Genomic DNA, 21,272 nt, shown 5'->3' with positions numbered 1-21,272 from the left:
AGAAAACCAATATAAATGTGACATTTCGTGGAATATAGTTCCTATAGGATGGTGAACCGTGCACACATGCAGAGTTCAGTGAAAGATTGACATACCACTGGGGTTTTCGGGGACAGATAAGCAAGGTTGAAGCAAGAAATGGGAATAAAGCTAGTATCGGCAAAACTTCAGCAGTCAAAAGAATCACATTCACATCATGAACTCACCCCGCAAAGTAAAGCACATGAGTTTTAATCAACACCGTGAAACAGTCCCCGATAAAACCCCCTGCCGATGAGCGCCGTAATTCACGGAAGTGTATCGTAGCGATCCAGACTGCGAAACACAGTGTGATAACTTCCCATACAGTGACCAGTACCCAAGTCGTGGAATACAGGAGTACGCTGTCTCCTACAAAGCTAACGTTGCACTGATACATGCCTGAGAGAACGACTACATCTGGTATTTGTCGATGAGCCTGGTACACCTGTATTTCACCCGCAATCAAGCTTACCCCCTGAAACATTCTTCATTATTATTCCCGTGAGCACCCCGTTGGCGACGTTGACAATCAGGAAGATGACAACAAGAAATGCCAGCACTTTTCTGGATCGCTGATACATGGCATGTAAACGAGCAATCATGATGACTTGTGTAATGTTTCAGTCAATTCAATACCACGGAAGTATTGCAACAGCGCTGCTTACTGCCCAGTATAGCATTTGTGATGACACACATCCAATCTAGTGCGAGGTACCCACCAGGGCCTGATAAATTCAGTAACGTTATGGGGGATCGTACGCCCGAATAAAAACTCACAGCTATGGCAATCGTTATGTTGAACTAAGAATTCGGTCAAGAAGCTCACTCACCCCTACATGGGAGTGCAGATGATTGATCAAGAATGCAGGCATAGAAACAGAATACTCACTGCAGCTGTCGCTGGACTAAACACTGTATGTTGCCGGTCAGAAGAAATGAAAACAGTATGTGCAAAGAGACATACGCAATACTCTGATGCTGATCATGACAGATGACAGATTAGCACAACACCGATTGCTTAACCTTCCCAACATACACGGAATATATTAGTCCAACATAGCGCACCTAAGATCCTTTCAAGTCAACACAACTTGCCCGCCACATTGATAACACAAACCACATACACTTATATACGATGCCGTCATGAGGGACCAAGGTCTATTCTGCCACGAATGATTAGTTGCGTTTTCTCGTCGTGTTATTGATGCTCACCCAGATCAATTCCACCTATGACAGCATTCTTAGTCAGATGGCTGCTTCAGTAATATCATCGACCTACCTCTTGACCGAATGTAAGTGCTGGAAAACGCCATGAGGATATCAGTGCCTTTCATGCTTAGTCGTGCTCACCCCAATCATACATCAACCCAACAGCGGAGGCGACTGCAAAACCGCAGCCAAAGTCAGATTGACACATCACCATCATTAGACTCGTTCTCCACGAACCTGCAAAGTAGCTGTCGACACGACTCGTCTTGATGAACGGTCCTAAAAAGAGAATATTTGAGACCAAGGTCATGGTAGTAGAGGATGAGTGAAGGCCTTGGTTAACGTATCGTTTATGCCGGATATAATACCGTTACCCGGCGCTGGACCGCCGAAGCGAGATTGAGAAATGATTGTCCCAATCTTGATTTGGTGAGGTAAGTGTCTCAGAATGAAAGTGCCGACATCCAGCATTATGCCAGTGGTCAGACGCGACGCCACACTCAACATCTAGCGCCTTCGGGATTCTGAAATCTCGGTTTAGTCGTGAAACAGCTAGAAGCGTGCCTAGATAGGTGTAGCTAACGTTATAGAACAATATAGGTTGCCCACTCGTCCAATGGGCGCAATCTCCGTGGTAGAAGTCTGCCAGGCCTCTCGCCAATTTTCACCCTGCCGCCGCCGTCTCGTACTGCCCGGGCCCTTAAGCATTGTACTACGGCCCACACGTGAGCGTCGATTCACCAAGCTAAGTGACACGAAATACACGTATCTCTCTTTGACGCAGCTGGTAAGCTCCACCATAATATACGTCAATATATTGCACACCACTATTGCAACTCAAAGTCAGGATTTCATCTCGCTCTCATCCAAGGAAGAAACTTGCAATACGTCCATCCAGGACTGTTACAACTACCACGCTGTCAGAATGGTCTTCGAGAAGGTATGGTAATAGAAAGGGTGCTCATCGCAAAGCTACCCGCACACGAACCATTGGTCGTGCAGGCAGAGCCCATACACGATACCCCTTGCGCAAGTACCGCTCGTGCAGAATGATGCGCAATGGGATTGCCTAGTATAGATGATCGAAGCCGTTGTGAGCCAAAAGAGGGACTTCAGCACGATCCTGGAGTTCACAAATGAATGGATGACAATATGCAACGCGCCGGTTCGAGGCATTTAGTCCTTCCCAGCTTTTACGCACGACTCTCTATGGTAAGCGAACGGCCGGCTGCTTTTATTGTAGATATACAACTGGAAACCGCGTATAGGGCAAGAAGTAAAGAAAATCACTCAAGTGTGCTGAGCTTAGCCCAACCCTCTGAACCTGTAAATTTAGATAGAACGGCATCGAGATCTGGGTCCTGGGCGTTGGGCTGCTGGCCTTCTCCTGAGCTCGACGACCGTTTAAGGCGAAGATAGTATAGCTCGTCGGCATCTCTTTTAAGCACCAAAAAAGAGTCCACGAGGAAATCCCATGTGACTCCGTCTATGTCCGATTCGGAGGGTGCGGAAGCCGTCATATTATTGAGAAAGAATAATTTTTTCTTGCCGCATGCCACAGCACTCAAGGTTGCCCACTCGTCCAATGGGCGCAATCTCCGTGGTAGAAGGACTCCATTCTCGTAATGCAAGGAAATCCAGGCGAAGCACCACATGAACGACTCCAGATCATGACGATATAGGTGTTTGACTTCACCTAGTTGACCCTCTTTGGTGAGAAGATCGAGTGCCATGAACGGCACCGTGCCTGTGCGTTCGTTGCCCCGAGGACCTGGGTCATCCGCCAATGAGGATAGATCGTAGTCGTTTAGAATGCCTATCCGTTTGCTGTCTTTCCAGTACCACATCAGATTTCCAGGGCTGACATCTCGATGGTGGGACCCCTTCCTTCCAAAGAGTAAGGTGGCCTGCATGCTATGTCGACAAGGAGACACGTAAATTTAATGAAACACGTACATGAGATACACTGACGCCAGACATCAAAAAGCTCTTTTCCCTGAAGCTTCGTGATGGGGAGGAGCTTGCGGGATACAAGAATATAGAGCACGCAACCTCCCGTAGTGGGTTCAGGAACGCCGAGCGCTTCTTGAACGGCGGACGTGGGATTCATGAACTTGTGGTGCCAGAGCAGCTGGGGAACATGGTCTTTGACGGTATCGTGCGCCTCAGCGATCTCTTTAACCTTGTACAAGATGTCCGGCTCGCTGGTGCGATTCGCCTCTCCCAAAAAAAATCTTGACCATCCCATCCTGAAAGTTACCGTATTTCTTCGTGAGCGTTTCGCTGGTGACAGGAACCACATTGGTGGCCCGTCCTTGCAATCCGTAGTGCGTCACTCTTTCGTCGTGACTGGTGTGAAGCAGCAGATCCACCTCTCCAAGTTTTTCATCCTTGATTTTAAATGTGTGGTATCGCTTCCCCTGAACGTGAACTGGGAGGAATCCTTTGTCTCGGCCCCAATTGTGAAGATCGAATCGTTGTAGAGTATACAAAAGCACCATGAATCGAGGCTTGCCTTATATCTGGTCGACCAGTGTGGTGCAAATGTGGTGAACTATCCGTCAATCTGGCGTGTCATGTGGGCTGATCAATGACCTACAGTTCGACTCCGACGACGCGTTCCTAACAACACGCGCACGTGACCCTGACTTATTTGATTCTTTTTTTTTCTTGCACAAGCGATGTGTATTTGTGCAACTGACAAAATGTAGTTCTACAAGTACGCGCTATAGCGGGGTTCATTGAACTCCGGTCCGAGAGGAAAATGCACTTACGCACTCCCACTTTCGTGGGGTGTGTGGGACTCTATTACTACCTGGTTGCCTCGTTCAAAGAGGGCCTGGGTAGTGTGATACCCACTAAAACCTCGAGGGCGATGGCCCAGTTTTTGGGTATGGGACCGTTAGTTGTTATCACTTCTGACCATGTAGCGGTAATTATCTTTTCAAAGTTTTTGGTGCGGTTTCTTCCTATCATTCTACCTAGTTGTAGGCTTTGATTTATTTTTGACATCCAGCGGTTTTTGATGGCTCGTTCAGTGTGGTTTGTACCGTTTATCGTCGTGTCACAGAGTCTCAGGACCCCAATCAGGTGAGCCGACTCGGAAATTAAGATCCTTAGGAGTCTGGATGCTCCTTTCTCTTGTGCTTCCCATTGTTGAAACACAAGAGAAAGGAGCATCCAGACTTATTTGATTCAGTCAACTGTTGTAGTCAGTAGTACTAGTAAGATTCATCTAGATTCTATACTCTAGCACCTTGTCAATTAGAAGTAAGATAAATAGCAGTGCGTCAGATGGTTCATGTTTTTCATAGTGAGGGGACTCAGCTGTCTACCACGTAAATTCTGTTCTGCACTAGCGTTCTGTACTCAATCAATCATGACACTCCGAGTCACTCCGAGCCCCTCACTGCAGGAGGCATTCCAAAGTTCATGCCATGGTTCACAGAAAGAAGACAGATGTGGCACAACTTAGTCGAAACACCGTCTATACGTCGCACTCCATCACAAGTTGCAACTCAGAGCCAGGATTTGGATGGAAGATACATAGTACTTGTTGAATTCGAGATATTGACTCCCTCCCAGCATTCACCCACGACTCTATGGGAAATGAACAGTCGACCACTTGTATTGTGAATCTACAACTGAAAGTTACGAGTATCGATACGCAGAGAACCGAATATTGGGTATGTACAAGTAAAAAAAAATCACTCAAGCTTGCTGAGCTTGGTCCAACCCTCTAAACTCGTAAATCTAGATAGAAAAGCATCGGGTTCTGGGTCATGAGCATTGGGCTGCTGGCCTTCTCCTGAGCTCGACGACCGTTTAAGGCGAAGATAGTATCGCTCGTCGGCATCTTTTTTAAGCACCAAAAAAGAGTCCACCAGGAAATCCCATGTGACTCCGTCTATGCCCGATCCGGAGGGTGCGGAAGCTGTCATATGACCCTGAAAAACGTACTTCTTCTCGCCACATGCCACGGCGTCTAAAGTCGCCCATTCATCCAAGGGGCGCAATCTCCGTGGTAGTGGAGCTCCATTCTTGTAACGCAAAGAGATCCAGGCGAAGCACCACATGAACGACTCCAGATCATGACGATATAGGTGTTTGACTTCACCTCGTTGACCCTCTTTGGTGAGAAGATCGAGTGCCATGAACGGCACCGTGCCTGTGCGTTCGTTGCCCCTAGGACCTGGGTCATCCGCCAATGAGGATAGATCGTAGTCGTTCAAAACGCCTATCCGCTTGTCGCCCCTCCAGTACCACATCAGATTTCCAGGGCTGACATCTCGATGATAGACCCCTTCCTTCCAAAGGGTAACGTGGCCTGCACGCCATGTCAATGAAAGCCACGTAAATTCAATGAAACACGCACATAGAATGCATTGACGCCATACGTCAAAAAGCTCTTTGCCGTGAAGCTGAGTAATGGGGAAGAGCTTGCGGAACACAAGAATGTAGAGCACGCGACTGCCCGTAGTAGGTTCCGGAACGTCAAGCGCTTCTCGAATTGCGGACGTGGGATTCGTGAACGTGTGGTGCCAAAGCAGCTCAGGAACGTGGCCTTGGACAGTTGCGTGCCTCTTGGCGATCTCCTCAACCTTTTTCAGAATCTCCGGCTCGCTAGTGCGACTCGCCTCTCCCCAAAAGATCTTGGCCACCATCCCATCCTCGAACTTGCCGTATTTCTTCGTGAGCGCTTCGCTGGTGACAGGGACCACATTGGTCGCCCGCCCTTGCAGTCCGTAGTGCGTCACTCTTTCGTCGTGGCTGGTGTGAAGCAGCAGATCCACCTCTCCAAGTTTTTCATCATTGATTCTGAATTCGTGGCATAGTTTCCCCTCAACTTCAATTGGGAGGAAGTCTTTGTTTCGGCCCCAATCGTGAAGGTCGAAGCGTTGTAAAGCATACAACAGCACCATAAATCGCGGGAGATCTTGAATGAAGTTGATGCCTGAACATTGAATGATCCCTTGTCGATCATAATACCAGATCCACGCGACATCATCTGAAAAAGCTTTAATAAGAGCGCAGCCAATCTCAACAGACGAACGAACTCACCGACGACAATAATATTCAGCAGATAGTTGGCTGCAAGATTCGCTGCGAACATTTCGGCGGCGTACAGACCCGTCTGAACGGTCACATCTAGATCCGCGTCCGCATCCGCGTCCACGGCAGCGTCCGCGTCAGCGTCTTTGTCGTCGTGGTTCCCCTTGGATTTTTTCGCAGCAGATTCCAAAGTGTCTGTGGCCTTGCGTTTGGAGCTGGACCCGCCCCGCGAAGGCTGGGCGGCAGTAAGGCCAGAAGATTGAGCTGCGACTTGGCCAATTTAGTTCGATCCTAGAATCGCAAATATCATCACTTACATGCAGTGTCGATTGCAGTTTGTGTTGCTGGGGTCTGAGGAGCGGCTGGAGCTGGGTTTGCAGTTCTAAGATGATCGACCGGCAGATATTCTGGCTTGGTAGGGGCATAGTCTGTCAATGTATACGAAGAGGGGGGCGCCTTAATCCCTTTCGTCTTTCTCTTGAACTCGATGCAAGCTAGAACATCTTTCCATGGGAGATTTTGCGGCTTTGCCGTTGCATTCATGTCCATATGAGCCTTGCGCCTCGTCTGGCGCTGCCCGTCATCATTCTCGTTGTGCTTTCCGTCGTCCTTCTCGTTGTTTTTCTCGTCGTCCTTTTCGTCGTTCTTCTGCCTGTCCTTCTGTTTACTCTTCTGTTTACCAGTCTGTTTACCCTTCTTGCTGCCCTTCTCATCCTGGAAGGGAGCGCATGCGCTATTCAATGGAAGAATCACGACGTCGGGCTTCCGAATTGATTTCTTGGTCTGGTGCATCTGGTGCATGGGCATATCGTTCTGCTGGCAGATCATGTCCACGGCAGGGACAGGAGCACGCATCCCATCAACCTCGATCTCTTCGAGACAAGCGAGGGCAATGTTAGTGGCTCTTATAAAAGGGCTATAGAAGTGGTTCTCTACCCCTGGACATACGCTTGCGATGGTTATGAGTTTGAAAACGTCCAATCAGCGCACTTAGAAAAATCACTCACTATTCGTTGAGGGCTGTCTGGATGTCAGAAGACTTTACGAGGGCAGTAGAAGTCTGTCCATTGCAAACAGGCAGAACAGCCTTGAGACACTTTTGCAGAAGCTCGGGCTGTTTAGTCTTGGGAGCAGAAGAAGCGCGCTGAAGGAGGGCTTGCAGCATGGCATCTGCCTTGCACTCCTTGACCTGCTCTATATCCCGTTGAATCCATGGGCCGACCTTCCTAACCCTCGATGGAATGTCAGGCTCTACTCGATGAAGACAGGAAATGTACGCACTTGACACCAAGCACGCCGATGTTCTCGCTGATGACGGAGGCCCCGCGGCTGTTTGGGGTGGATTCTATTTTACCAGCACCTGGAGCTGATGCATTGGCGCGTGGAGGGGTAGACAAAGTGCCAGTCTCGCCGGCAGGGGACATGTCACTAGACGTTCAGTGTCAATGATTACGCTGATTGAGTGTTATGAGCAGAGTTGGTGAGGAGGAAAAATTAAGAAGACAACATAAAAGACTGCCTGCCTTATATCTGGTCGACCAGTGTGGCGCAAATGTTGTGGACCATTGATGATTCTGATGCGTCAGATATGGATTGATGTGGCCTACAATTCGACTCCGACAACGCGTTCCCATCAACACGCGCACGTGATCCTAACTTATTTGAATAGAATTTGATTTTTGAAAGTCAAATCCGGACTCCGTACTGGTGAGTATAGTTCAACTACTCTACTAGCCTTATTCACTCTGTCAATTCGTCGGGAATAAGATCATAACAGTGCGCCAGCTAGTTCAACCTTTCCACGGTGAAATGCACTCCACTTTCTACTACATCAATCATCATACATTTCGTTCTCGGTGCCCAATTAATGATACTCGCTCCGAGTCCCTGAGAAGTTCTTCTAAGAATCTTGATTCTGAGATTCGTGTTCTCAGAGTAGAACAGAGTCCGACGCTCGCGCCATGGTCCACAAAAAGAAGACAGATGGACGACCCAGCCGCAGTTCTCTCCTAGTATTCTGTTGTCCTCCTACACACAATGGTTACCCCCTTTTAGATTCCTGTGTTGCATGTTGCTCTTGATAAACATTCCCGTGTTTCCCAGGTGATGTCGGATAATCAGTACATCTGATCCCTCATAGGAAAACCTTCTTGTCTCAGCGTCTCGTATCCTCGCTCATACACTCAGTTCAAAGTTGACGTTGATCTGGCGACCTTGAGGTAGAGTGATCCATCGGGTGCTTTTGCGCCCTCCAATTCTGTACCCTCGAAGTAGCCAAGTTGGTCTGTGTCTCTTAATGTGAGCAGAAATGCACGAAGGCGCGCTGACCATTCAATACACGACTAAACCATGTCGAGGGATGGCTTAGCGGCATTACAGCCGTCGAAACAGCATTGAATGTTCAGTCCATGGAAGCCAGGTCACGGTGATCCACCGCCCAAGAGTCGGTGCAAAGTATATGCGAAGCGAAACAACTTGCGAGGGTTGCAACAGGTACGGGCAGAGATTCGAGGTGATGAGACGCCAGCATTCAAAGATTAGCATTTCTTTTTGCAGATGCGACACTCAGCCTTTTGCCCACTTTCTTATCTCAAGCGCGCCGTGAATAGCACCGTGCCCGTGCGCTCGTTGCACTCAACTTGAAGCTTAAGTGAAGGCTCGCCGCAGTCGGCAGATCGTAGTTGCAAAAAATGCCCACCCTTTGAATCTGTAATACAGTATGTTGCCAAGGATGATATCTTCTCGACGACTGACCGCTGCATTCAAGAGATCATGGTGATCTGCAACGTGACCTTTAAACAGCGAATCACATAGACGCGATGAGCTACACACATGAAATGGATCGACTCTGCACATACGTTGAAAAGGTCTTCACCATGGAGCGCCATAATGGGTCGAAACTTGCGGAATTAAGGATGCAGAGCAGGCGACTACCCTTGGTTGTGTCTAGAACCCAACGAGGAACAGGGCCTTTGGTGATCTTTTGTTTCGCGATCTCGGAAACCTTTTCTGATATGTCCGGCTCACAAGCGCGTTGCTGCTTGATGTAGGGATGATTCAGGAACCCTGTTAGACAGGTGTCTTCGCAAACATACCACGGGTAGAAACCTCGGGGTTGAAGGAGATGACCTGCTGAAACATGAATCATTGACTGAGGACGCCGTGAACAAAAATCCTTGGTGGTTTGATCAAGGCACAAACTGTGGGACTCCACGACTTGCACTGAGTGAGTCAAGTGGCAAGTGGGTCTGTCTGCTGTTCTTCGCGACTATCGCGACCTGTAAGGGTGAAGTGTATATTCCTGTATTTGCTCGGACCTGGTAATAATAGCGCGCTGCAGTTGGAAATCAGCCGTCATCTACTAAACATGACACAATTTCTGTTCGTTTCATTCTGTGTAATGGCGAGCCACCATCTATTCAATTGGTTTATCTACTGGAAATGGATCAAACACGGGCAATCGATGCAAGTATCAGAGCTAGCAAACCCAAACCGTAGGTAGTGTAATGGATAAAGAAAATCACTGTGAAGATTTTGATAGAAGTTTGCTGAGCGCAGCCCAACCCTTGGTATTTTCGAATGACTGTAGAAAAGCATCGATATCTGAATCTGATTCTTCGCAGTTCGTCGGCGTGTCTGCTTCCCATCGATTGAAGTGGTGCCTGTTAAGCATACCGACACAATCCACAAGGAATGCCCATAGGGACGAATCTATGTGGGAGGGTGCAGCAAGTTTCTTCATACGGCCCTGGAAATATAACTTGTCCCTGCCACATGTTGTAGCGCCTAAAGTCGCCCAGTCATCCAAGGGGCGCAATCCCCGTGGTAGAAGGGCTCCATTCTTGTAACGCAAGGAAATCCAGGCGATGCACCACATGAACGACTCCAGATCATGACGATATAGATGTTTGACTTCACCTCGTTGACCCTCTTCGGTGAGAAGATCGAGCGCCATGAACGGCACCGTGCCCGTGCGCTCATTGCCCCGAGGACCCGAGTCATCCGCCAAAGAGGATAGATCGTAGTCGTTTAGAACGCCTATCCGCTTGTCGTCTTTCCAGTACCACATCAGATTTCCAGGACTGACATCTCGATGGTGAACCCCTTCCTTCCACAGAGTAAGATGGCCTGCATGTTACGTCAACAAAGAGACATGTAAACGCAATGAAACACGTACATGAAATACACTGCCGCCAGACGTCAAAAAGCTCTTTGCCGTGAAGCTGGGTGATGGGGAAGAGCTTGCGGAACACAAGAATGTAGAGCACGCGACTGCCCGTAGTGGGTTCCGGAACGTCAAGCGCTTCTCGAATTGCGGACGTGGAATTCGTGAACGTGTGGTGCCAAAGCAGCTCAGGAACGTGGCCTTGGACAGTTGCGTGCCTCTTGGCGATCTCCTCAACCTTTTTCAGGATCTCTGGCTCGCTAGTGCGACTCGCCTCTCCCCAATAGAGCTTGGCCACCATCCCATCCTTGAACTTGCCGTATTTCTTCGTGAGCGCTTCGCTAGTGACAGGGACCACGTTGGTGGCCCGTCCTTGCAATCCGTAGTGCGTCACTCTCTCGTCGTGGCTGGTGTGAAGCAGCAGATCTACCTCTCCAAGTTTTTCGTCCTTGATTTTGACTTCGTGGCATAGTTTCCCCTCAACTTCAATTGGGAGGAAGTTTTTGTTTCGGCCCCAATCGTGAAGGTCGAAGCGTTGTAAAGCATACAACAGCACCAGGAATCGCGGGAGATCTTGAATGAAGTTGATACCTGAGCATTGAATGATCCCTTGCCGATCATAATACCAGATCCACATTACATCGTCTGGAAAAGCTGTGGTAAGAGCGCGACGAATCTCGATAGACGAACGAACTCACCGACGACGATAATATTCAGCAAATAATTGACTCCAAGATTCGCCGCGAACATCTCGGCGGCGTACAGACCCGTCTGAACGGTCACATCTGGATCCGCGTCTGCGTCAGCGTCAGCGTCTTTGTCGTCGTGGTTCCCCTTGGATCTTTTCGCAGCGGATTCTTCCAACGTGTCTGCGGCCTTGCGCTTGGAGCTAGACCTGCCCTTGGAATGTTGTGCAGTAGTAAGGCCGGAAGATTGAACTGCTGCTGGGCCGATTTAGTTTGATCTTGAAATCGAAAATGAAATTACTTACGTGCAGTGTCAGACGCAGGTTGTGTTGCTGGGGTATGCGAAGGGCCTGACGCAGGTACTTCAGCCTTAAGATGATCCACCGGCAGATACTCTGGTTTGGTAGGGACATGGTCTGTCACTGTATACGTAGGGGATGGTGACTTAATCCCTTTCGTCCTCCCAGCTGTCTTTCTCTTGAACTCGATGCAGGCTAGAACATCTTTCCATGGGAGTTTTTTCGGCTTAGCTGTTGCATTCGTGTCCATATGAGCCTTGCGCTTCTTCTTGCGCCGTTCGTCATCCTTCTCGTCGTTTTTTTGTGCGCCCTTCTGTTTGTTGCTCTGTTTGCCCTTCTTGTTGCCCGTCTCATCCTGGAAGGGAGCGCATGCGCTATTCAAAGGAAGAATCACGAGGTCGGGCTTCCGAATCGATTTCCTGGTCTGGTGCATCTGGTGCATGGGCATATCGTTCTGCTGGCAGATCATGTCCACGGCAGGGACAGGAGCACGCATCCCATCAATCTTGATCTCTTCAAGACAAGCGAGGGCGATGTTAGTGGCTCTTATAAAAGGGCCGTAGAAGTTGTTCTCCACTCCTGGACATACGCTTGCGATTATTTTGAGCATCAGAACGTTTGATCAACGAACTTAGAGAAAATCACTCACTATTCGTTGAGGGCTGTCTCGATGTCAGAAGACTTTACGAGGGCAGTAGAAGCCTGCCCATTGCAAACAGGCAGAACCGCCTTGAGACACTTTTGCAGAAGCTCGGGCTGTTCGGTCTCGGGAGCAGAAGAAGCGCGCTGAAGGAGGGCTTGCAGCATGGCATCTGCCTTGCACTCCTTGACCTGCTCTATATCCCGTTGAATCCATGGGCCGACCTTCTTGACTCTTGATGGAAAGTCAGGTTCTACTCAATAAAGACAGGAAATGTGCGCACTTGACACCGAGCACCCCGATGTTCTCGCTGACAACAGAAGCCCCACGGCTGTTTGGGGTTGATTCTATTTTGCTAGCACCATAAGCTGGTGCATTGGTGCGTGGAGGAGTAGACTCAGTTTCGCCGGCAGGGGACATGATACTAGGTGTTCAGCGATTACGCTGATTGAGTGTTACGAGCGGAATTGGTGAAGAGGAAGAGTCAAGAAGACAACAGAAACAGCTGCCTTCCTTATATCTGGTCGACCAGTGTGGCGCAAATGTTGTGGACCATCAATCATTAAATCTCAGATGTGGATTGATGTGGCGGTTGGTCGAAGACGCGTTCCCATCAACACGTTCACGTGACCCTGTCATGAATCCGTAGTCACGGTGTTAGTACTACTAAATCGGATCCATCTATACTCAGTGCATCAATCCATCACAAACAAGGTCGATAGCATCGCACCAGGCCCATCAGTTTATATTTTTCATGGTACTTTACCATACAGATGGTGCTCTGTAAGATGCAACTCGTCGCTCGAATTATTTATGATATCGATCCGGGCTTATTATGCTACATCTGCAAACCAGAATGATCTGTACAGAGCTGTACAGAGCTGTACAGCGCACAAGCTCTACAGCTCGGTCCCTACTAGCCAGTTTGTCACAGTAGCTCCTTACTTCGTGGATCTCTGTACAGATACTCACAGACCACCCAGTAAATAACAACTACCTGTGAAATTGCACATTCATCAGTAAATTCCCACATTTCTTAACTTCCTTTTTCGAGACTTGCCGCCGGTCAAAATCCCAAAAAGGAGCGGAAAAGTCACTCGCAAAAATGGCGACACCCACTTGCCATCCACTTGCCACAAGGCATATAAGTTGGATAAGTAGATGCCTCCTCTTGAATTTTACTTTTCTACCTTTATTTTCGCTTTTTGAGCAATTATTTTCAATTATTCCTACAATACAAGCAGTGCAAGTCGTGCAAGTAGTGTAAATTGTAGCAACTTATTTCACTTATTTCACTTATTGTGCACTTGTTCAAGACAAAAATAACCGTATATCATTGCATTTGTATATTAAGCGAGACAAAAAGGAGAGAAAGCAATATGAAAGTACTGGTAAGTAGCGAAAACGAGACATTTAACATGCGCGCGGCGGGCAACAGTGAACAAACAAGCAGGGAACAGCGATGATGAATGACGAGAGGAAGGGGCAGTACAACTCTATAAAACAGAAAGTAGCACCGAAATCCGTCAGTTGGGACACTAGAAAGTGACAGAAAAGGACAGTACCAGGTATCAAAGATGAGTGCGCGCTCATCCTCAGAATCTTCTTCCACAGTGGGGGGCGCACCACGCCTCCTCGCAGCGATCTCCTTCGTGCGGCCCCAGATGTCCTGGAGGATCGACTCGTCGAGGCGATTGATGGACTTCATATAGCCCCTGGTTGCCGCACCAAAGTTGGTGTCGGAAAAGGCCTTTCGAGAGTTGCTGATCTTGCCTGAGGCTTTGTTCATACTGTGGGGGACTTTGACAGCATTGCCTTTACTGTTGACCTCCAGTTCACTGATGAGCGTCTTGTCACGGCCGATAATCTTGAGGGCGCGTTCCATCTGATAAATACGTCAGTCACGATATGATGAGGGGGTAAATGTACATGCCGCCGCAGTGGCGAGGCTAAGAGCGCCCTTCGCATGCGTGACCTTCCTGTGGCTCTCAATGGCGCCCCAGGTAGCACACCTGTGCTGTACGAGGACTTGAACAAGGAGTTCCGACTGAAAGGGTTTCTTGAATTGTCCGTCCTCCGTGATGCTACCATATAAGAACCCTAGTTTGAAAAGTAAGTTGTTTGCGAAATCTTCGCGGTCTTGGTCGGTCTGGACATCATCCTGTAATGACATGAAGTGTGTGAGTGCGGTGACAGCGGTAGTGCCCATGCCATTGCGCCATTCTGATAGCCGCTGGGTGGCCTAAGAAGAAACAAGAACGATCAGATACGAATTGCATCAAAGATCACTTACTAATGCCATGACAGGCCCATCAGTAGTCACCTTGTGCGGTATGTCCTTGTACACCGCGTCCCAGGTGTCCTGCACAGTAGTGCAGAGAACTGCCTCCAACTTGGGAAGAGCCCAAGCCCAGACCTCATCTTGATCTCCGATCGCAAAAATGAGAGTGGGGATGAATACTGCACTCCATCTAGCCACTGCCCGAGCACCTCCAGGAAGGTTCTTGATCCTGTAAGCAGAACGGGGGAGAATCTCCACCTCGACAGAGTTCGACACGGCGCCAGAAGTAGCACTCGAGATACTGGAAAGACTGCGAGTATGTGTGACGGAAGACTTTGTCCGCTTAGCCGCAGGAGCTTTGTGCTTGACGCCAACATTAGTCTACATGATTCGTAGTTAGTATGATTTGAATATTAATAACCGAAGCTTACTACCGCAGATGTGACCCGCAAGGACACTGGTTCAGATTTGGTCTTGACCACCACAGGTTTGCTGTGCCCCACAAATTCAACATCGGATGAAGGTGTATCTTCCTCGATGACGAAGTCATCATCGACCATGAAGTCGTCCCCAATCTGGTCGTCCTCGATCACGTCGTCCTCGATCACGTCGTCCTCGAGCAAGTCGTCCTCAGGCAGGGCATCCTCAATCGCGTCATCATCGGTCAGGCCATCCTCCATATCTGCGAGTTTGCGCTTGACACTCGTCGCCAGAATGGTAGAGTGGGATGTTGAAGTTCGAGCGAGAGCTGCAGCTCGACGGATATCAGCATCGTAATATCCTCGGGGGACCTGTGTAGAAGGAGGAGGCTCGAGATCAGATTCCATGTCAGTGTCGGATCCATAGTTAACGAGGGAAGCTACTACTGGGGGGGTCGCCTCAACATTCATTTCATCGTCGGAAACGTCAGGCTGAATTGCGTTGATCTGTCGAGGAGTCAAATTGGCATTGCGATGGGATTGATTTGTTCGTACTGAAGTATCAGGGACCTTAGAATAAATCTTGACGCCCTGGTGATGCGCTGCGTTGCTTGAGGAGACAAGTGCGTTCGACCCTAAAGGGGAGGTGAGTACAGCAAAGATCTAGAGGTATGCGCGGCAACGCGAAGCGCGAGAAAGCGCAAGTGCGCGCAAGGTACGAAGGCGCGGGAATGCGCGCGCGTATTAGCGCGAAGCGCGGGAAAGCGCGCGCGTGTAAGCGGAAATAAAAGAGACTAAGCTTAAGTGATGATATAAAGCAATATAAGAAAAGATAGATGCAAAGTGTAGACCAATAGACTTCTACTATGTACTGCTAAGTAAATAGTGGGTGATAACTAGTAAGTTCAAGGGAAAAGTAAGGTGTGAAAGGTAAGTAAGTAATAGTATGTACTGCTGGCGCTTATATAGCGCGCCTAAGCGCGGTCATGCGGAGCCGAAGCGCTACCGAGTAGGTATGTAAAGATATATATAAGTGAGAATTCATGATAAAAATAAAGGTGGAATGATATGCTAATAAAAGAAATGGAAATATACGCACTAGATACATAAGAAAGAACTAGATAATTAAACTCACCTGAGCAGCTATTGGTTTGGACATACGGGCAAGGGCTTGAGAGCGCTCAACTGATTCAGCCAGATCATCGTCTGCAAACAGGGTCGTAAAACGATCTGCCACGTTGTCAGCCCCAGCATCGGCGATAGTATTGATGGGCGTGAGTGGGGCACCACCGCTACTGATAGTACTCCCCATGGTAAGTTTGGAAGAGGGAGCAGTACTGGAGAAGTCGGAAGGCATCGTAGATGGTCTTTTCCTCAATGCGTTGGAGGATGGCTTAGAACCAACACTGGCAGCGGGAACTTCCGTCCTCCAACCCGGGATACGCTGGACAGCAAAACCAAATTTTTGAGGACCTGATGTAGTGCTATCATCATCATGCACCATTAAATTGAAGAAGAAAAGAGCCGTTTCAGTGAGATGGTGCAACATAGTTGAGAAGCAAACGTCTTACACATCAGCAGACTTCTTATCGTCATCACGTGCCATCGTTGATTCATCGATAAGACCCGCTGCTTCGATTGCATCTCTTACTGGCGTCTTCACTGGTAACACTTTCCTCTTCTCCTTCTTCTTGCGTGACCCCGGCACTCGCACCTCTTCCTCTGCATCACTCCCAGGATGGTCGACGTTAGCACCGGCTGCTAATTTACCTCTAGCCCCACCACCCTTGCCATTAGCGCTAACGGCCTTATCTTCGGCCATAGTCAAGTTGGAGGTCTCCATGACTTTTACAGCCTTTTTTACGGGGCGTGGGCGTGGGCGGGGACGAGTAGGCTTTGGCGCATCAACACGTGCGGCTGCTTGGTCTGTCTCCATTTTTTTCTGAAATACAGCAATGCGGTTATGTCCTTCATGAACAGCCATTTCACTTGCCCTCTTTTCCTCCTCTACACGCTGATCGTCAGCGGCCTTTTGAGCTTTGGTACGTCTCTTTGTGTGGCCTTCGCCCCCAGTCAGGATATATCCTGGGTGCTGAGTTGCATTTTTAGCTCGAGTCGCCACACGCCTCGGAACCGCGCTGGCAAGCTGAGACATGGTATTGATGGAAGGTTTGGGAGGCTGGAGAACGAGAATACCCAACCAGTGGTGGCGGACGACAAGGTAAGTTTCGTCACAATTCTTCAAAATTGTAGCCTAAGCTGACTCTGAATTCATACATATGACCCTACTTTGCTCTGACGTACCCACTAATATACTAGCGCGATCTTTTGCAGTCGCCGTTAATATTGGGAGTCTCTACCATTTTTCAGGCACTCCGGATAATATCAGTCCAACGCTTTGCCTGTGAGACATCAATGTCATGGTTCTTTGACACCTTTCCGACGAGGAGATAGTCTACTAACACTCCCCGCACCGTTAGTACTAGTTTTTGTTTGTTGGCGCAGTGAGACTGAGGTATACCACCGCTTTTCCAGTGTAGAAAGCTTTTTCGGTACAGTTTGCTCGTGTCCGAGCCCCAAATCTGGCCTCCATTATCAAATTTGTCACATTGGTACCGGTGATTATGGACGGTTGCACCCCAAACCTTGAATCTAACGGTTAGCCTTCAGAACCTTCGTCAACATCCAGCATAGCACACATGCCTCCCCGTCGTGCTCACCACCTGCTTCAGCTTCCATGCCCAGTTCCAGGATGTTCACGCTGGTTTCGAAACCAGTCAGGTCTTACACAACACAGGCGCTCGCTTCACCCAACTTTACCTGTTTCAGCACCGTCCCCTCAGGATCATCCCCGGCCATCTTGTTCACCCTCCCGCCCTCGAGATTTCTCACTGCCCCCTCCGGATTTTTCACCTCCACCCCGGTGTAGAGACTCGTGTGTCTCATGGTGTGATATGGCAGGTTTCACTAGGAAGTATACAGCACAAACTCGCAGCGTCATTCTGTGCGCTACCCACAGCTATCTCTATATGACGCGCAGCTTTCCCACGCAACGCGCGCCATGCGCGCACCATTCCCGCGCTTCGCGATGTATACGCGCGCGCGCGTTCCTGCGCTTGCGCGCCCTATGGCGCCAGCCATCCAGAAGCATCCATCCACTGTCCACCAAGCTCCCTAGTGCGTATATTTCCATTTCCTTTATTAGCATAGTTCCACCTTTTTTTTATCATGCATTCTCACTCATATATATATTACATACCTACTCGGTAGCGCTTCGGCTCCGCTTGACCGCGCTTAGGCGCGCTATATAAGCGCCAGCAGTACATACTATTACGAACCTACTTTTCCTACTTTTCACTTACTAGTTACTACCCACTTACTACTTAGCAGAATATAGTAGAAAGCTATTCCTTTACATTTTGCACTCTTATATCTCCTATCTTGCTTTATATCACTACTTAAGCTTAGTTTCTCATTTCCGCATACTCGCGCGCGCTTTCCCGCGCTTCGCGCTAATACGCGCGCGCGTTCCCGCGCCTTTGTACCTTGCGCACACCTGCGCTTTCTCGCGCTTCGCTTAAGCGCACACTTCTAGATCCTTGCTGCACTCACTTCCCCTATAGGGTCGAACGCACTTGCTTCTCAAGTAACGCAGACTAGGCAGCGCGCGACCTTACAACTTTTACAGATACAGTCAGGAGCTTCTTTTGTTCCTCATTGTATTGTTGTTTCTACAACTGGAGCCCACTGCGAGGGGAGCAGTCAGCAAGATCTAGTTCCGCGCATTTCGCGCATACAGGTCAATATCTTTGCATTTCAAAAGCTAATCATTTTCTAGTCATGCATTCTCGCGCCTTGCGCGCGCGCAATATTAGCACGCCTGTGCGCCTCGCGCGCGCACCTTTCTCGCACTTCACACTATTTAACGCATAAAGGTCAATCTCTTTGCATATTCAAAAGCTAACCAATTTCTAGTCACGCATTCTCGCGCTTTCCCACCCCTGTGCGCCTTGCGCGCGCACCTTTCACGCGCTTCAATGCCCTTCAGAATGCCCATCCGCGGCACAGCAAACGCGCCCAAGTTCGATGGCACTACAGACAACCTCGCCGAGTTTATTGACACCTATGAGCAGCTCGCTGATGATGCAGGACTCCAAGGACTCGACCGCATCAAAGGTATTATCCGCTACCTTGAGCGCGACGATCAAGAACTATGGGGCGGAATGCCCGAGGCGCAAGTAAGCGATTACGACGCCTTCTTAGATGAGGTGAAGGTAATGTATCCTGGATGGGACGGTAAAAGGCGCTACGCGCTCGCAGCGACTTGCGCGCCATCGCGCGCGAATACGCTAACAAACCAATGCTCTCTTGCACAGAACTAAGCAATTACCTGCGCGCATTCAGGAAGATTATGCAGCCACTCATGGACGAAGACCGTATTGGAAAGGCCGAACGCGACCACTTATTCATGGAAGGAATCCCTAGCGATGCTCAGGCGCAAATCCGCTTGCGCCTTATGATCAAGTTCCCTGACCACCACCCATACGACCCATACCCATTCATGGACGTCTTCGCAGCTGCGCAGTTCCTATTACCTGCGCACGCTTTTCCCGCGCCAAGCGCGCCAGTTAGCGCGCCCATAGTAGCACCAATTGCCACCTTAGTCACAGCAACTGTGCCAGTGCAAGCTAAAGTGGCTAAGTACAAAGATCAATACCACGCGAGTCGCGCAACGCAGGATACGACCATTAGCGCTAACGCAACAGCTGGACTCTTCTATCGCGCACCCTCAGAAGCTGTACTTGACAAAAGGCCACCAGTTCCTATTCACGCGCCTCACGCGCGCGCCTTTCCCGCGCCTTCGCGCGAATCACGCGCACCTCAACCATTAACTGCACCAGCATGCAAAGCCATACCAGAATGCACCACCTTAGATCACGAACTCGAGCGCGCGCTTGCTAAGCGCAACCAGAAGCACACCACAGGCGCCTCTTCACCTTCACCATCAGCATCATCTCCTTCGCAATCTCCATCATCACCAATCGCATCGCTAGTCAGGGATGACTCTAAACATCTATTGCACACTAACGCGCCAGTTGAAACACGCGCGCCTATCGCTATCGCATCGCGCGCGCCTATCGCCATCACCTCGCCAGCAGTCAGGGATGACTCTAATCATCCATTGCACACTAACGCACCACTAGAAACATGCTCGCCCCTCGCTATTGCATCGCTTACGGAAGAAACCTCGCCAATCGCACCATCGCCATCACCGCTATCACCACTCGCATCATTAGAGGTCAGGGATGACCCTAAACATCAATTGCGCCTTAGCGCGCCTATAGAGGAGCCTCCTACCGCATCAGAGGCTCAAGTTGCACCTTGCATCAACCAGAGTTTGCCTCTGGTAACTCCAATTGTCACTAACGATTGCGCGCATGTCGCGCTTTTTGCTTCCAGTGACTATCGCTTGCCAGTACCGTAAGCATCCGTGCATCATGCTGCACATCCACCAAGCGGAGCATGTCTCAGGCGACCCTGGCGCAACTCAGGCGCACCATATTGCGCCTGAGGACGCGCAATGCGCGCGCCTCGAGGTATTGTATATTTACCCTCATCTCATTTCGCGTTTTCTGTCTCTTTCATGTTTGAAGCTCTTAAGGAGCTATATGATGATTCCAAACACTTTAATTTCATCTTCTCACCACCCCTTGTTCACGCGCCATGATCACGCGCATCGCGCAATACGCGCGCGCGTTCCCGCGCCTCGCGCATTCATAATTGTAGCAGAGTTTTCATGCTATGTGTTTCTATCACTTCTCCCCTTTTAAATTGCATTTCTTTCATTCAACACAAGGTATATTACAATCAGTCATCCAGGCGCGACTTAGGCGCGCGCCTGACACATACATACGCGCCTAACACCCCTATCATCACCTTTAACTTCGCACTTCCCACATTTATTCACATTCTTCGCGCTTTTGCTTACCATGTCAATTTCATTCCTGCGCGCCTTGATGCGCACTATTCCTTTCACCTATGCGCCTATTGCGCCTTGATATACCACCCTTACAGCCCATTTGCGCGACATTTGCGCCTAATTCCACACTATATACATTTCTCGCTAACACATTTGCAGAGAAATGGCCATTCCTCGCGTGTTCGGCCAATATAATCAAATTCGCGCGAAATCGCCCCAAGGCGCGCACATCGCGCGCACCCTATCAGCTTGTAGGGCGCCCTACACCCCTTGCAGCGCCTCCCATTGGCGCGCCTTCAACCTGCAGCGCGTTGTGCAGGAATTCATTCTGCCAGTCACAAGCCCCCCCCAAATACGCCAGCCTTGCGCATTCCAACCCTACCTTGGGTAAAGCGTCAGCTCGCAAGAGACGCGAAGCGCGCTAGTCACGCGCGCTCGCACGCGCTCAAGGAGGAGGATCGAGCGCTTCAGCGGCGCATCAAAGGAGGAACATATACCAACACTGTTTCATAGGATATTG

The 21,272-nt window shown here is 49.5% G+C and overlaps 4 protein-coding genes across 4 annotated transcripts; all 4 read right to left on the bottom strand.

Annotated features, from left to right (window-relative positions):
• Positions 1–2,516: 2,516 nt before the first annotated feature.
• Positions 2,517–3,815, bottom strand: F5891DRAFT_1175662 (uncharacterized protein; the record flags this gene model as incomplete). Its single annotated transcript, XM_041365728.1, has 2 exons — positions 3,198–3,815; positions 2,517–3,144 (listed from the first exon to the last, which is right to left on the bottom strand). Exons 1-2 carry the CDS (start codon positions 3,530–3,532, stop codon positions 2,517–2,519), a joined length of 963 nt encoding a protein of 320 aa, XP_041220906.1. The 5' UTR covers positions 3,533–3,815.
• A 1,122-nt stretch (positions 3,816–4,937) lies between these two features.
• Positions 4,938–7,706, bottom strand: F5891DRAFT_984273 (uncharacterized protein; the record flags this gene model as incomplete). The annotated part of the gene is made up of 6 exons (XM_041377415.1): positions 4,938–5,557; positions 5,606–6,238; positions 6,292–6,546; positions 6,600–7,231; positions 7,290–7,508; positions 7,564–7,706. 6 exons carry the CDS (start codon positions 7,704–7,706, stop codon positions 4,938–4,940), a joined length of 2,502 nt encoding a protein of 833 aa, XP_041220905.1.
• A 1,817-nt stretch (positions 7,707–9,523) lies between these two features.
• F5891DRAFT_670030 (uncharacterized protein) lies at positions 9,524–12,674 on the bottom strand. The gene is made up of 6 exons (XM_041372723.1): positions 12,356–12,674; positions 12,082–12,306; positions 11,439–12,022; positions 11,146–11,385; positions 10,460–11,092; positions 9,524–10,410 (listed from the first exon to the last, which is right to left on the bottom strand). Exons 1-6 carry the CDS (start codon positions 12,490–12,492, stop codon positions 9,803–9,805), a joined length of 2,427 nt encoding a protein of 808 aa, XP_041220904.1. The 5' UTR covers positions 12,493–12,674; the 3' UTR covers positions 9,524–9,802.
• Positions 12,675–13,648: 974 nt separating this feature from the next.
• Positions 13,649–13,957, bottom strand: F5891DRAFT_916755 (uncharacterized protein; the record flags this gene model as incomplete). The annotated part of the gene is made up of 1 exon (XM_041373722.1): positions 13,649–13,957. A coding segment is annotated over one exon (309 nt), but the record flags the coding sequence as incomplete, so codon positions are not given.
• Between the last annotated feature and the right edge of the window lie 7,315 nt (positions 13,958–21,272).

Source organism: Suillus fuscotomentosus, assembly GCF_016647785.1.
Source record: "Suillus fuscotomentosus strain FC203 chromosome Unknown F5891scaffold_67, whole genome shotgun sequence".
Taxonomy (NCBI): Eukaryota; Fungi; Basidiomycota; class Agaricomycetes; order Boletales; family Suillaceae; genus Suillus; species Suillus fuscotomentosus.
The sequence above is the reverse complement of the archived record's forward strand: the minus strand, read 5'-3'. Positions and strand labels throughout refer to the sequence as shown.

Excerpts from the sequence above, each read along its gene's own strand:
- F5891DRAFT_670030 (XM_041372723.1), bottom strand. The coding sequence starts at position 12,492 with ATGTCCCCTGCCGGCGAAACTGAGTCTACTCCTCCACGCACCAATGCA. Across the intron at positions 11,093-11,145 it reads GCTGAATATTATCGTCGTCG|ACGATGTAATGTGGATCTGG; the intron begins GTGAGTTCGTTC and ends CAGCTTTTCCAG. Across the intron at positions 10,411-10,459 it reads CTGGCGGCAGTGTATTTCAT|GCCATCTTACTCTGTGGAAG; the intron begins GTACGTGTTTCA and ends CGTAACATGCAG.